Source organism: Falco punctatus (genome assembly GCF_963210335.1).
Source record: "Falco punctatus genome assembly, chromosome: 10".
Taxonomy (NCBI): Eukaryota; Metazoa; Chordata; class Aves; order Falconiformes; family Falconidae; genus Falco; species Falco punctatus.
In genome coordinates, this window is record NC_137590.1 from 37,527,609 (window position 1) to 37,543,984 (window position 16,376).

The following is a 16,376-nucleotide window of genomic DNA, read 5'->3' on the forward strand; positions in this document are numbered from 1 at the left end:
GGTGGTTCTCAGCACTGCAGGAAAGGCTCAGCAATTCAGACAGAACATAATCTGGATTAGATGTAATTTATTCATGCAACTGTCAGCATAATAAGGAGCTGGGTGGAATGTCTGTTAGGGATCTCCAAATTCTTCCTTTTGCCTCCTTCCCCTGCACACATGTATCGTTATTAGTCTCTAATGTAGCAAAGGGAGCCAACTCCGGTAGCACCCTGGCAAACAGAGAAATGGAAATTCTTTGTCCACAAGACCAAGATTTCTCATCTCCTTTAAAAGGATCTTCTTCAGGAGATTAATAGAGAAATGTGCTGCGGTCTGCTCTGTTCTGTGACAACGGCAACTGTGTGACTGTAAATTACAAATACAGACTTTATCGCCCTTATATGATGTCCACTGCTGTCCAGAACAAACTAAATGGTCATGTGTTTTTATTTTCATGCAGTCCCTTTCTTCACCCATGAAAAGGGGAATCTTCTTAGTGTGATGCGATGCAACACCAAAATTAGGTGCCCACAGGGAAGTGGCCAGTGTACCGCAGACCCAGGCAGCAGACTGTGCTGGCTTGGGATGTTAGCTGGTACTGACTGGCCATACGGGTGAGATGGCAGGGGGAGATGGTTCAAAGCCAGTGCCACATGACGTTGCTCTAACTGTTCTGGCTCAAGAACTGGCTTGGGGATGCTCACTGCATCAGGTAGTCATCCCTTCCATTTCCTAAGTCATGTGTCAGGACTGTGTTTTTAGGTAATCCAGATTACCATAAAAAGCCTGGTGCAGACTTCCTTGGAGATCTCAACTGAGATTGCAAGGCAGGGTTAAACACCTTTTAATTACATTCTCCTGAACATTAAGTGGTTCAGTGACTCCTGCATCTAAGTTTAAGAGCCTGCGATTGAAACAACTCTTCCAACCTCCCCAACAACTCAACCAACATCTTGCCCTTCCACAGAATGTTCCGACAGTTACAGAGAGCCTGTTCATGATCTCTGGAGTCCAGGGAGAGTTGTTATTTTAGCAGGTGAAATGTATCCTACACTATTTCCCCGCCCGGCTCTCTGGTTATTTCAGAGCAGTACTTCGCGGAAAGACTCCAGAGTTAACAGACTGGAAAAAAACAGGTAAAAGGCTGGATAATATGCGCCACCCAAGTGGGTCACTGCTGTTCCAGGACTGTGCTGAGAAATCAGTCCCTTCTGATCAGAGCCCTGCTGCAGTGAGATGTCCCGGAGCAACCTACCTCTCCGACTCAAAGTCCGTCTGCTCCTCAAACAGCACAATATGGCGCTTCAGTCTCTGCCTTCGTACCTCACAGGTTGGGTTCCAGAACATTTCCGTGTTCCCGTTTTTCAACTCGTTTATATGCACTTCTCCATCCTGAGAAGAAAAATCAAGTGAAAAGGTTAACGACAATCAGAAACACAGGCAGAAAATAATCCCAATAAATGGAAGCTGCTTCCAGGTGATGATCAGGCTGCTTTCCTTCTCTATCCCATTAAATCTCAATGAACACTTCCTGGAAGTTTCAAAAATGAATGAGGCAAGGCATTCCCAGAAACACTGGCTGAATTAAAAGGGACCTGGTCCATCTTGTTAGTGTTGTCCCCAGACAAGGGTACCCACAGAAACCCTAAAATGCTCTTCTTTCCCCACTGTTCCTTCCAGGTACCACCCACCACATATAAACAAGATCCCTAGCTCCTTTTCCAGTCTTCCTTTTATTCCTCAATCTGAATGCTGAAACCTCACGCAGAGCCTACTGAAATACTGTCCTCTCTCGAGAGGAGACCTCAAGCTGAGATCTTTCACTTCCCCCCCGCCCCCCTCCAGTTTAGCCAGGTTTTTCTATTATTGCTCCTGAACTTCATTTAGTATTTCAAAATGCCAGGGGTCTTTCATCCTTATTCCTTGCCAATTTACTTGGCAACCAAATATTAAGCAGCACTTCTCTGATCTGAGGCTGGTTAGGCGATATCATTGTGTCCCTGCTTAACGAAGCTGCTTCCCAGCCTTGCTCAGAGACGCAGCACGAGCAGGGAGCCAGACGGGGTTACAGGGCGGACAGTGAACAGCACAACGCTGACTGCAAGCGGAATGAATCAAACTACAGCTGCCGAGCAGCACGTGCACCAGTGCCATTTCGCTGCCCGGACATGGTGTGAGTATCACGCAAACCTTATTTAGGTCACGGCTATCGGCTTTGCCTATCGCTGCCCAATTTCTCTGTGACACAGCTGCTGCATTTCTTCCCCTGCCATGGTCCCTGATGCAGGTCGCCAAGTTCACTTCCCACATCTTCAGCTGTGAAACTCCTTCAGCCCCAAGGGACTCTCATCCCTCCTCAAAGTTTTCCTTAAGACGTCCTCTGCCATGTGTCACCTGTACCACCCTGAGGTGCCAGTGCTGGGGCAGGTCTTGGGTCCCCAGGAGTGCCCCAGCTGTGGGCAGGAGGCAGCACGCAGGCATTATCAAACACAATTGTGTGCAACTCAGCTGCTGCTTTGATCCTGGGGCTGCGAAGCATTGGGATTTGCTCCCCTTCTTCATCCAGGTGGGTTTTCAGGTTCTAAGGCAGAGTTCAGCTGCGAGGGTTTCTGTCAGGAGGCCAATACCCCCAGCAGGGACGGAGGACGGAACAAACCACTCCCCTACTGCTGCACAGCAGCTACTCTATGCACAACACACAACTGCAAACAGCGGCTGATGGAGCCACCCTTTCAAGCCATTTTACTTCTTTTATACATCATTCTAGTTTTGTGCACCACAACCAAGCAGCATAAAGAACAAGGGAGGAATAAATTATTTTCAGGCTGATAAAACCCAAACACAGAAGGCTGGAAGCTGAGCAGCATGCAAACATGTGGCTCGGCGCCCCAGGGGCACCACTCAATTGCATGCTCTCATGGGTGGTGGTCCCAGGACCCACGGCAGACCGGGTACACCACAGCTCAGCACCACTCGCGACCGCCAAAGCTCACCCTGCAGGAAAGGGAGCTCAGAACAGAAAAGCTACCCAGGCACAGGGAGCAAATCACCTTGTACACGCCTAGAAAGGGCAAATCTCCACATTTCAAAATGGTCATTAGCTTTTTATGTAAAAAGAGAGATCACCTGAGGAGAGGAGTCCAGCAGCAAAGGCTACACTGTGGTTAGGACCTCTCTATAGAAAGGGCTTTGTCCAGGCACATCTTACCTGACCTACTTTATATACCTCCTTTAGGATAAGACAAATCTTGTCTCAGAAGTGGCAATTTCTGTGGACTGGTAAGGGAGCAGAGGTCAACTATGTGAAGATGTAGATGACTAAATGTAGCTAAATACCCAGAGCGCCCAACCCGAAGCCAGGCCTCACTGCTTTTGCCTTGGTTACCAGGAGTTCTCAGCCAAAGCTCTAGACTACATCCTTCACCATGCCACTTTATTCTTGCTGGATTTTGGCTTGAGGATGTCTCCGAGTGACCCATTTGTGGATACTAGGTGTGCAAAGGTGCTAGCTGCTCTGCTGACTGTTCTGAGCTGCCCATACATACAGACCCTCACCGAATCCACATCTCTGTCCGTCACATCACGAACAGAGGAGTAACCACCTTCTATAATTTTTTTTATAAATAAAAGTTTGTTGTGAAAATAATGGATTCAAAAACCTATGAAGTTCTTTCCTGATACTGCTGTATCTGGGGAAGTCTCAAACACCAGACAAAAGGAAGCCTCGTGATTTTCATAGTCACACATAGGACACACTGCGTCTCCTGCCATCAGTGCCTGTCCTGAGCCTAGGACCCTAAATACAGAGCCACGGGCTTTGAGGAAGCACTCCTCACTGTTCCCAGCTTTGTCCCAGGCTCTGGGAGTGCAAGTGTTACTCACACTGCGGGGAAGTCGGAGGAGTAAATGACCAATGACCTTGAGAGGTGCTGCCGGAAAGCTCTGCTGCCTGCATGCTGCCTGCACTGCCTGGGGACCGCACAAAGCATCGAGGAGCCAGGACATGGGCCCGCGGTGGCCAGCTCCAAGGCAGGGAGCTGCCAAGGGCCGCCAGTCCTCCCACGCACCCTGCTGCCGCGCACGCTTAAAACTGTCAGCGACTTCGATTATCGTATGTTACCCAGTGTCCACTGAGACTTGCTAACACTTCTTCTCCCGATTTAATCTTCCCAGAGATTTGATTAATGCTTGTGCTGCCACCGAAGAAGGGCTGTCAGGGGAGAACAGAAAGAGAAAACATGATCAGTCTAGTGAGAACTGGAAGGGAGCCAAATGCAGTGATGAAGCAGGAGGGAAGGAAGGTGCAACTTACTTGATTTCCACTATTTCTGGGGAAAACCAGAATGAATTCTAACATGGATTTTGACTGTCTAGCATTGTGCCCTGCTCCTTTTGTTTGCAATACCAAAATCACTGTAGGAGCTGCAGGAAGGGAGGTAAGCCTTCAGGTGCATTCAGCAGCACAAGGCCTCGCCTTCATTGCAAATACATTCACTGTCAGCTGGACGTTGGGATAAGTGTATGTGGGCAAGTCCTTCCCGTTGTCCAGAATCACATCACAGTTTGCACCCTTAAACTTGCAGCCTTGTCCAAAGAAAAGGAGCAGCGCTAATGCAGTTGGTGGCAGTTCCTGCTTACAGGACAGCAACAGCAGTGTGGCACTGCTGATGGCCGCATCTGCGTGAAGCATCCAGTGTGAAGAAACTCTCATCAGCATCATACAAAACAGAAAACAAAAAAAGAAAAAGGGTATTTCCAGAGTCAAGAAAAAGATTTTCAGAACAATGGAAAATTCCCCTCACCTCCTGTCTGCCGAACACAGGAAACAGCAGTGACAGAGTGACCAGCTCTTCCAGTCGTACTACACAGCATTTCTTCAGACATTTTAGCAGCTACTTTCCAATAACATTTGTGCAGGCGAACGTTTTTGTTTTTTAATAATATAAACCCACATTTCCCACAACACCCATGGGAAAAGAAATCACAAGTATCTCAAGAATCAATGTATGCAATACAGCAGAGAATCGGTACATATCCAAATTAATAACAAAATTATGCGGTTTACCTTTAACTTCTCACAATTCTACAAAAATGGCGGCTAAGAAATATTCAAAGCAGAGCACATAATTAAGCCATGGGGACCTTTCTGAGTCATGTTTGGACTAAGCATATTGTTATCAAGCCAGAAAAGAATGGTCTGCATTTGAGGCTCTGAAGTGTTTGCAGGTTTGAGATGGCACTGATCGAAGTTGGGGAGTTGGCCTCAACACAGTATGTCAGGCCTATGGGAAGAACAGGCCTGAAAGACAAGTATATACAAATGTTAAGGAAGTGCACAGGGCAACAGTTCACTTTGTGAGAGCAAGTAGACAGAAAATTATGATTTCCCCCAGAAAAATGCAGTCTGCAAAAGACTCCCCTAACTCCAGTACTCTCTCGCATTTACGTTGGCTAAGGCTGCAGCAATAAAGTCCCGCAGACTCTCAGTTCTCCCTCTTTCATTTTATGGCCAGGCAAGAAATTGTTTGTTGGAACAGAAGAGAAAGGGATGCTCCTTCAGAAGCAAGCTAACTGTCCAACAACAGTTACAGGTCATCACTTTCCCTCCCAAATTTTAACACGTAACTACAGGAATGCTCCAAGACGTCTCCATTTTATCTGCGTACCATAAATTTGCAACACCAGGCTTTCTAGGGGAGGGAACAGCTACATGAAAATTTCAGTACAAGGCAATGACAGTGTAGCTCATCAGGGTGACAGCTACTCAAAACTGTCTGCCTAGAAAGGGGCTCTCACCCTGCCATCCAGGCACAGCTGAGAAACACAAGGTACGTGTAGTTCATTGTAATACCCGCAAAGGTAAGAGTACACATGTGCTGGCTGCTGGAGAGCTACACTGCAGATCCACGTCCTAACTTGCCTCACAGTAGTTTGTACACCCTGCTGTATTTTGCAAAAAAAAAACCCCTAATTGTACCTTTCTAAACAGAAGCCGCACTGGCATTGCCAAACATTCAGAACAGTTTGGCCAGCAGCCAGCTAGCTGGCAGTGAACAAGTCCTGTGTAAAGCTCAGGCTCCCTGGGTTCAAATCGAGTTGCACCAGGCAGAACCGGCGGCAGGATGATGCCTCCTCCCCAGGCAGGCCACCCCCTGGTGCATGCATACATTGCTGGTACACAAATGATCTGGTATGTATGGTCAAACTTGCCTGGAGTGGAGGGGCAAGCCCGAGACGCATTCAGAACGGGGCCACAATGTCTCTCACCTTTAGTTTGAATTCCAGTTCTGCCCTGTGGTTAGTTTTCTCACAGTTGATGGTAACTTTCCCTCCAAGCTCCATTGTCATGGTACCATATAAAAGTCCTGAAAAGGGGGGGGGGGAAGAGATTTAAGAGAGGTCCCAGTGGAAGCAATCTGCTTTCTCAACTCAAACTGGTTCTCACCGACACGCTGTGAGATTTGCTGCTTGGCTTACAGTTTTGAAAACACAGAAACCAAAGTTTCTAGGAAATGGCTCTTTAATATAAGCATGAAGAATCCTCCCTAGTCTATATGCCATATTTATAACACCAACTAGGAAACAGCCTGACTCACAGGTGCTGACAGTACATCTGTGGCAAGCTGAAAGCCGGAAAGGAAAAATAAGGAAAGTTGTGCCCAGCAACCTCATTTATACTAGTGCTTAAACAGACCCAGTCACTTCTCGCAGGGTGCATGAGGCAGAGAGGAGCTGTAAGAGGACTCAGCAGAATCTGAGAGACTAGCAGTCATGCAGGGGACTCCTTTTTACACATGCTTATCTTCTTCTAAAAAGGTCATTTGCAGAAAAAGAAAAACTGACAAAAAAAAAAAAAGACCTAAGCACAGGAATAGTTCACGGAGGGTATGATTTACAGAAGTTACAGTTTTCAGGTAGCTAGACCCTCCATAAATATTAGCTTAGAGGTCAACATGTCAAAACAAAAAAATATTCAAAACCCCAAATTGGATCAAACTGCTGCAGGAGTGATTTTATCACTGTGCTTGAAATGCCACCAACACTTCGCTTTCTAAGGAGAAATGCAAAGTTTCAGCCACGAAGCAGCAGCCATCTCCTGGCCTCAGTTCATATTCAGCTCAACAGAGCAAAGCTACAGGGTAACAGGCATCAGCCTCACTGAGGCAGCTCGTACACTGATGAGTATCACGATTAGAGTAACAAAAAAGTCAGAACTCAGGAATTTCCATTATTCTCAAAACCCCCAAAAATATATTAAACAATTTCCATGTTAACATTAGAAAAACTTTTTATCTTCAGAAGCTCAGAAATGTACTCTTATTCTTTCCACCTTCACTTTATCTGCAGTGTATACACATAGTACTTTTTCGTTTCTGCGTTGTGTTAAAACCAACTTAGATGGGCCTACTAATTCTGTCCTCAGCTCTGCACAGACAAATCAAAAAGACTTCAGTGAGGATTATCAGTTCTCTCCTGACCACTATGACTCATGTGGAGCAACGGCTCCCTGGAATTACCAGTCCCTGCAGCACCAGCTATTCCAGTGGGAAGAAGAGAGCCAGTGCAAAACTAGTCAGTAAGATATCATTATATTATTCTTTCTGTTTGCTTCCTATTTGAACAGCCATAACTTACCTTTACAGTGGGCGTATGGCATGGTAATTATATAATCTTCCCCCCTGTTTAGAAACATCAGCTTTGCTTTCCCATCCAACAGTGCAGAAAGTGAGTTACCTGGAATTTAAAAGAACAAATACAAAAGAACAAATATTAAAAAAAGCATGTTATACGCGGTCACTCATCCTACCTTAGAAAAACATTTCCATTTAAATGTAGGTCACTAATGAAAGAAGAGATACAAAATGCTAACGATTCAGGACCCTGCAAACCATTTACTGTTGGAGGCAGGCAGTTCTAATAAACTCTCTGCTGTACAGCTCGTATTCGCTCTGGCATTCAGCCCCTGTTGCAGAAAGGGTAGTATATTAAATAAGTCGTTAGTGGGAGGCAGAAAGCAGTTCCAGTGCTTGGAAGTTTTTCAGGTCCTTCTGTTCTCACAACTTTTCTATTCGTGTATGATCCCAAACAATGAATAAAATTGCCAGGACAGTAATGACAATTCCCAAGTGTTTCAGCAAATACATTTACATGTACAGTAATACATTACTGCTATAATAAAATACAGGATAGCGCTTGAGAGGTGTTATTCTAAACAAAGAAATATTTCAAATAGCAACATGGTTTCAGAGCTTACAGTTGGGTGGCCTCCACTGAGTTGAAAAGATACGAGGACATTTTGAAGCTCTCTGGTTCAACTCTCAGAAATCTGGGAGCCAGATAAATGGTTACACTTATACAAAGACTTTTGCAAAAGTCAGTTGGATGACCAGACAGCTATGAAGTGACTCATCTGTGAGCATATGCAAAAAGACAACCAATTGCCCATACGTTCTCATGAACCTTTGCTTTCTGAAAAACAGGTTTTTAAAGCTCTCCCTTTTTCTGTTCAGTTGGTTGGATTTGCTGGGGTTTTTTATTTGGTTGGTTGGTTGGTTTGGGTTTGTTGTTTGGTTTTTTGTAACATCGGTGAAATGGTGGAAATGGGGAAAACCCAGCAGAGCCAAGACAAGGAATTAGGGTGCCCTGGTGATAGATCTCTTAAGCATTTCTTTGTTCCTAACCCTTGACACATTCAGGAGCGATTGAAAAACCAACCAAAACCAATGCCACAATGTTACCTGAAAGATGCCTAGGCTTACCATAAAACTTAGACCTAGCTAGAATGCTGCCAGTAATGCAGAACCCGTCCTTCCTGTTGCTGACATGAAAAGCTGACACTGGCGGATGATGGGAGACCTAGAAGAAAAACAGGCAGAGGTTATTTACAGCAGTCTTACAGGCTGAGCCGAGCAGGGGGTACATACACAGCCTCACACAGCGCTACACACGCTCTAGGGAAAGAGGCCACAGGACTGAGCTGAGTCCTCTAAGCCCCATCTGTACCATTAACCTCAGTGTTAAAGACGGGAACGTTATATGCAAGACCATTCTATATGTAAACTTTCTCCCCCAGCCCGTATTTTCTTGTCCTTGTGCGTTTGAGATCACTTTAGGCCAACAAGTACAGTGTCAGATTTTCAACACAATAAAAGTCAGTGCAGAACTTTTTGGCAGCATCTGAATAACCTCCACAGAATGGATGTAGTGGCCAAAATAAAATAAAACAAGACAAAAATTCTCTGATTACATAGGGGAAAAAAGTATGTGAAACGGGGAGCCCCTGTACCAAAGTCCACGTGGTCCTCAGATCCCTTTATTAACACTGTAAATCTCAAACTAAATTTTTTCAGGCCAGTTTACTTGTGAGTTCTGCCCTTCACTTATCCCCAAAGACACAGAGATCAGCCCTGAATTTATTCCTATTAAAATCATTCTAGAAAGTTTAGAAATAAAGTAAGGTAGGATTTGGTCATGTGTTTTATGCCCCTTTTGACAGAGGCAACACAAACCACATTCTATTAACAATAAGAAAATATGGGAGACCTGCTTTTATAATCTTGAATGCCCACCAAGCTCACATAACCTCTGTAAATCTAAGAAAAAAACCCATCAGCAGCTAGTCGGCCCCATGTCCCGCTCTGGATGTTTACACAAAACTCCCAAGTTCCTCTCTTAGGTGAGACAAGGAGCATGTTACTATGCACAGAGGTGCAAGCAGGCTGCTGTTTGCAACACCTCAGCATCCAATTAAAGCAACTTACCTGTTCTGCTATGTAAAATGTGTGGCTGTTTGTCTGAGGATGAAACCAACAGCAGCGAAATGTCTCTCCCAGAATAGGGTTGTATGGCTTTTTTATTCCCTGAAAAACAAAGTAATCAAAACCTGCTACAAACGAAGACTTGTGATCCAACTCTACAGAGATGGCCACAAAACAACACGGCAATTTCCTCCCCGATGTTTTAAACTAAGTCAATCACAAGAATAAAAAATGAAGAACTAGTTACTATACCCTCCTAATCTAATCTTTTAATCTGAGCCATGGATTCATCTGCTATTCTCAACAACTTGATCTTTGATACTGTCTGATCAAAGCTTTACAGGATGATCAGACTTTATTATTTCTGCTACTATATGCAGCAGGTGCGTCCTGATGTAGAAACATGGCACTTTGGTATTAACATGCCTGAAAAGAGAAAGGAGATCTGCCTTCAGCAAAGGGAAAAATCCTGTCTCTGAGAACATGCTGCTTGCTGATGACATGTTACTTGCTGATGACATGTTACTTGCTGATGACATGTTACATGCTGATGACATGTTACATGCTGATGACATGTTACTTGCTGATGACTAGTTTTGCCTTCTAACTGCCTAGCGCAAAGGCTCTGAGGTTGATCAACACTTATTTTGCGCTCACTATCTACTCTGAAACCAAACGCAACTTCAGTTTTAAAAGTAATGGTCAAAGTCTTCTGAACAATAGAAGAGGTAAAGTTTCAAAGGACAGGCAATAAAGAAATACAAAACCATCGCAGGTTTCAATGCCCGTTTGTGGGAAAATTACTTTGGGGAAGGAATTAGAGAAATCTGGGAGCTAACAGAAGCGCAGTACTAGAGAAAGCTCTTTAGGGTAAAACGAATATTGCTTTCAGGCTGGTTGGTGTGCATGGAATCTGCTTGACCGTGGCTCCCTAAGCAACAAACCCTGCAATGTCAGCACCTGCTGACAGGAGTAACAGAGGGGGGAGCGGAGTGGAGACCCCATGGCCAGGCTCTGTTGTGGTCCCTGCAGGAAGGGGGACCTGATGGTCTCATAAACCGCATAGCAGTTATCACATAAAGAATATATGAGTTGATGTCTGCTGCTGAGCTGGTCGTTGAGCAAAATTACTTCCCTCAGATGAAATAATCTCATTGTTAATACTAACACACACCTCCATCCCAGCGTTACCTGCCTCCAAGGTACTACTACATCTCGCTGGGTACATGATACCAATCAGTAACAAAAATATGTATGACTAGAGCCACTCAAGCTCCACCTAAATGTAAAGAAAATGGACTGGTCCTGAACTGAAATCTAAAGGGGGGTGTGTGGGGGGTGGGCGAGGAACTGTTGTCTAAACTCCAGAAATGCCACACTGATTTAGTGTCACAAAGGTAGGTCAAGCTGACCCACCCTCTAAAGCTGTAAGCTCCGTCTGACAAGTTGGTAAGGTGTCACGACCCCCATACATCCACAGAAATGTAGTTGAAAGTAGGACAAAGGTAATTGTGGTAGTGGGAGATTGTGACCTCTGACTCAAATAGCCCCCTCAAAAGAGGGCAAACCCCTGCTTGGAGAGCATGCGGAGTTAGTGAAGAACTTCAGCAGTGCTGTCTGAGGCGCATGCTGATTAACATTGGAAGCGAGAAACTTTTAACCTGTCCTGCGTATGATAAATGAATATGCAATGTACTATGAAGTATAAAAAGTGTACAAACGAGGGGAGAAGTCAGGGAAGACTCCATGATAACTTCTGGGATCAGCCGATGGGCTAAAACCATCTTCTTTCCTAAAGGGATGCCTACTGGGTAAGGACTTTATTCTGTGACTAACTCATGCTAGCTGTTATTAAATGTATTGCTTCAAGCTTGTTTTGCTGTCGGTGTATTATCACCCGCAATCTTTGAACCTTACTCTGTCACAAACTTGTACTTTGTATAATAAAAATCTTCAGCTGAAGTTCATTTTGAGTAAGTCTCCAGAGACCTGAGCAGCTGTTATAAGGGATGTGACTCAGCGACGCTGTTAGCGGGGGTCCCCGGATAGGTTGGTTGAATCACCCCCCCCGACACAGTGGGCTGTCAAAACGCAGGCAGCAGACGGGCTGGTCGCACACGAGGGTCTCGTCTTTATTGGGAAACTGACAGGCTGATCCACTGTAAAGGGTTCGAGGAAACGCCCCTTGTTAATGTGACACCGCAACGACCCCAACTTCACGCGTTCTTTTACCTTTGGCTTCTTATAGAAGCCGGACAGATACCACCGCAAAACTTGCTTCATTCGACTGTATGGATCATCTTCAAGGACGGCCCTGCAGGACAGAACATAAAATGCTCTTCATACTGTTCACACTTCACATTCATTTCATACCAGTATAATAACACTAATTTAAATAGTATTTCCCCACTACTAAAGGGAAGTAAATTCTGTGCTTCTACCAGTGAAAAAGGTGTCTGCCAGCAGAAATAATTTTTTTTGGTAATGTACATCATACAACACACACATAAACTCTTGGAAGTGGCACCCCATACCGTGCACTCCTGCAAAAAGCCTAATAAAATTTCTGGAGTGTATCAAGTTTGATTGGATATTCAAGTATATTAACGTGGGACTGCCACTTACGCTAGCATTTAGTTACAGCTAACAGTACAGCGTGAGTCATAAAAACAGTAATACTAATGCCATCACAATAAAAGACAGTTCTATTTCTCTTTTTCTTTGTTTCTCTCTTAAAGATCTTTAAGCTGATGTGCTACATGGCCTCTTTCAGTACTTTGAGATTTCATACAGTTATTTAGGTTGGAAGGGACTTCTCAAGGTCATCTCGTCCAACCCCTCCCCATCCACAGACGAAGCGGGAAGTAGATACATACTTCCTGGTTCCTGGTATTTCCAACCATTTAGTTGTATTTGGAAAACAACCCGGATAAGTTCTTGCAAAATCCATTTAGAAGGATCATCCATACCCCAGAGAGGTTTAACAAATCCCCCCAAACCTCTTGAAGTGTTCTTAGACCTCAGCACTGAGGAGAAACATTTCCTTAACTTCAGATGTTACAAATATGACAAACAAGGCTTGAAAATGCCATGAATCTGAAATTACCCAGAGGCAGTGGAATAAACGTGAGTAACTAGTGCTGCTATTGGAATATTGCACACACTGGTTTTGAAATATAGTGGGCATATCTCATTGAGAAGGCTGGTCTTATTTGCAAGGATAACATTTTCTGTCTTCTGTTCTGCTGGTCCCAGCAGGTCTTGCTCATCAAATGCATGTTAAAAAGATGTTTCTTACTTGTTTATCAACCCGCATAACTGTATTTCCTTCGGGGGCAGAAGTGCCTGACAATTCTGTCTGCTCTCTGTCCTACTCCCCTCTGTGCACAGCTATGCCAGAAGGTGGCACAGCTCTGTTGCGAGATGCTCGAAGGCATGAGCTGAACCCCCATCAGTCCCAGCCAATGCTGGCAAACATGTGCATGTGCCAAGGTAGTTTTGTCTGGAGTTTAACTGTTTTCCTCGCTCCTCACTGGCAGCAGTCCATCTTTAAAAGGTCACTGCAGCTGGCGCCTGGCTTAATTTACATTGAATCCAGCAGCCTGGGTATTATTTGGGAGCCTTTCAAGGACACAAACACATCCCAGCCAGCACCAAGCTAACATTTTCAAGTCATACAATTTCAGAAATGTAAGGGAAGTGCCCATGCTGGGCACACTCTGCACGCTGCTTACTGGGAAAGCAGGTCAGCGTGGTAGTAGTAATCAGAGAGTTTGTTAAGGAATGAGCGTGGCTCCAGGATGAAGGTGGGCAGCACCACCCGTGACAGGTCCATGCCGGGCCGCAGCTGCTTCAGCAGGATCCACATCAGGCTTTTGTTCTCCTCAGAGACAGTCTCCGTTTGAGACGATTCACCTGTCTACAATGGGAAAAGGGAAGCTCAGAGCAGAATCAGGAAAACCATTTCTTGCAGGTGCGTTTACCTGCAGGGTCCAAGCTCACCCAGGCACACCTGGCCCTGGCACAAGGGTGAACGCTCAGCTACACCACTGCGGAGACATCAGCTGTCTCAGAAGTGAATCCCCAGAGCACTAAAGCGAGTGGTACAGAAAGCCCCGGGCCTCTGTGAGAGCTGGCATGAGGCAGGGAGCGTGCCCTCTGCTGTGCCCTTCCCTCGGCCATTGCCTCCACACACCTCAGGACTGCGATGGGCCAACCGGGACCAACATGAACCAAGAGGACCCTGCACCGCAGTCTCTCAGGAGGTGTGGACGTGCTCATGGCTGTTACAGCATCACTGCAGCCTGGTGGGATGTATACAAGAAGCTCCTCTCAGTCCCATTCTCAGCAAATGAGAGACTGTAAGATTTACAGCCTTTACTACATTATTACATTATGATATGTGTAGAAAAATTTAGGAGATAAATGAGTAAACAAAGAATGGAAGCAGTCCTCCAAGTCCAAAATAAGACAAACTGGTAGTGCAAGTACAGTAAAGGCCCCACTGCCAGCCGACATGCACCGACACCCACAGCACCCCCCAACCCTGCTCGGTGCCCTTTGCAGCAGAAGTGCAGGTAACGGTAAAAAAGCCAGGGATTATGTTGTGCTTTCAGTTTCACCACCTGAGCATTCCCAGCGTAACCTTTTTGGCTCCCAGTCAGCCCTTCCACTAGTCATGCAGAAACACACTAAGTCTAGCTTGCAGGCTGAGGGGAATTTCAGACTGAGGAACAACAAAGCTCTTTTCATTTCATTGCTTTTCCGTTGTCATGCCATTCTTCTTGTGACAGTCTGATGCAATACACAGCTTGAATCTCCAAGAAGAAATGGAAACCGTTAAAGAACATAATACCACAGCGTCAGCTAGGGCTTGCAATACATACGGGTCTGTCAGAACTTTCATTATTAATCTAGATTCTCAAGTGCACATGTATTGGCAATATAAATTAATGCCATGTTGAAACTGGTGTACAAAGTCTTACTCAGAATGAATCCTTGCAGAAGGGATGAATGAAAAGGGAGGGAGAAGAAGGTGCAGGAGGACAAGAACAACTTCAAGTTGTTTCTGGTTTGCTTTCCCCTAAAATACACCACCCTCAATAATGCTTTTCATAACCTGCTAAAACTAAAAGCTTGGAAAAAATGTTTGGTTTTTTGTTATTAACCTATCTACGGAGGAGGTGTCTTTTTTATATTCTAGACCAACTTTTGCAATCTCAAAGTCATTCTGACACCTATCTCTGCCTTCACATTCCTACTGCAAACAAGGCAAAGCTGGAACATCAGATGCACATGCACAGACCTTTCAAATGCATACCGGTGCAGAGCTTTCAATCGAGCTTTCCAAGCCAAACTGAAAATTGAACAGTGACAGTTTGCATCTGTGACCTTTGTCATGCCAAATCTGAACCCTACACGCAGACTGAGAGGCAGCAGTTTCAGTTTAAGATGACAGCCGATGTTATTACTTGGCATGTGTTTACCTCGATACACCTCTACCTGTTGCTGATAGCAAACCATATCATTGCATACAACGCAGGAGGGGGCCTGGGAAGCAGGACCAAAGGAACAATCAGTTAGTTGAAAGGAATGTGCTCGAGCTTGTGGGTCACAAGCCGTGGTGATAAGGGACATGAAAAATTACTGAAGGGTATAGAAACAGGGACTAATCATCAAGTTGAGACTATACAAGGAATAAGGCGGTCGGTTTGTCAGATTGCTCAAGGACGTGGTTTAAGAACTGCAGACATCGTTGTCTTTATCGCTGAATTGCTAAATAGCTAGCGTGAGATCTTCGCGCGAGTTTCCAGTTACAGAATAAGCAAGTTTTTTGAACTGATCAGAATAAGATGTAACAATTGCTTGTGTGTATATAATCATGTTGTTAGGCTAATTAAAGTTACATTTTGCTTGCATCAAGCTGCGTCCCGTCTCTCAATCGCGGCAATACAACCTACTTTTCCTTACGTTACAGTCACCGATGGGATAAGACCCAACAACCAGTCCTACCTGTGTGTCCCAGGTGATGACAGCCCCATCTCTTGGTCAATGACAGAAATCTAATAAACACCTAATGGTGTCAAGGCTAAATTGCAATTCTTTAGAAAGCCCACTGGATGTTACCTCTGCCTGATCAGCCACACTACTATTAGCCTTATTTTACCCTACACGAAGTGTCACTCTACAGCAGAAATTTAGTCCTTTCCATTTGGTTTGTACTGCATTGTTTTTTATTTTACGTAAAACTGCAGGAATCTCTCACTCTCACTCACCCACATACAGACATCAGTGCTGCCTGTTCATTCAGACACCGAAGGATCAGCCTGCCGTACCAACACTTCTGAGACAAATTTGTCATGTGGCAAAAGGTAATTTCAGAATAAGCAGCTGATAGAAATTCATTTTGCTGTTGCTTAGCTACGTTCAGAATCCCCTGTTGGGACCCAGTTACCATTTGCTGTGTGTCTGGGGTGGGATGTGAGGGAAGAGATACTCAAAAAAAGGAGCCGGTACTTTTTTATCTCTGTAGGCAACAGTTCTCTTTGCACGAACCATTTCTACAGCAGGGGCTTGCACCTCACACCTGACATCTGAAGCGGCAGCAGACATATGCTACCTGGACTGGTGGCTCCA

General features: G+C 45.0%; 1 protein-coding gene across 2 annotated transcripts in view; it reads right to left on the reverse strand.

The window, feature by feature from the left end:
• OSBPL5 (oxysterol binding protein like 5) overlaps window positions 1-16,376 on the reverse strand; it is a 140,302-nt gene that overhangs the window by 7,019 nt on the left and 116,907 nt on the right. For both annotated transcript variants that reach the window (XM_080405779.1, XM_080405778.1), the window contains 8 exons: window positions 13,475-13,659; window positions 11,973-12,054; window positions 9,744-9,842; window positions 8,742-8,838; window positions 7,618-7,716; window positions 6,250-6,347; window positions 4,103-4,192; window positions 1,238-1,374 (listed from right to left, as the gene is read on the reverse strand). In XM_080405779.1, the coding sequence (XP_080261905.1) occupies window positions 1,238-1,374; window positions 4,103-4,192; window positions 6,250-6,347; window positions 7,618-7,716; window positions 8,742-8,838; window positions 9,744-9,842; window positions 11,973-12,054; window positions 13,475-13,659 (887 nt within the window). The remainder of the gene's footprint in view (window positions 1-1,237; window positions 1,375-4,102; window positions 4,193-6,249; window positions 6,348-7,617; window positions 7,717-8,741; window positions 8,839-9,743; window positions 9,843-11,972; window positions 12,055-13,474; window positions 13,660-16,376) is intronic.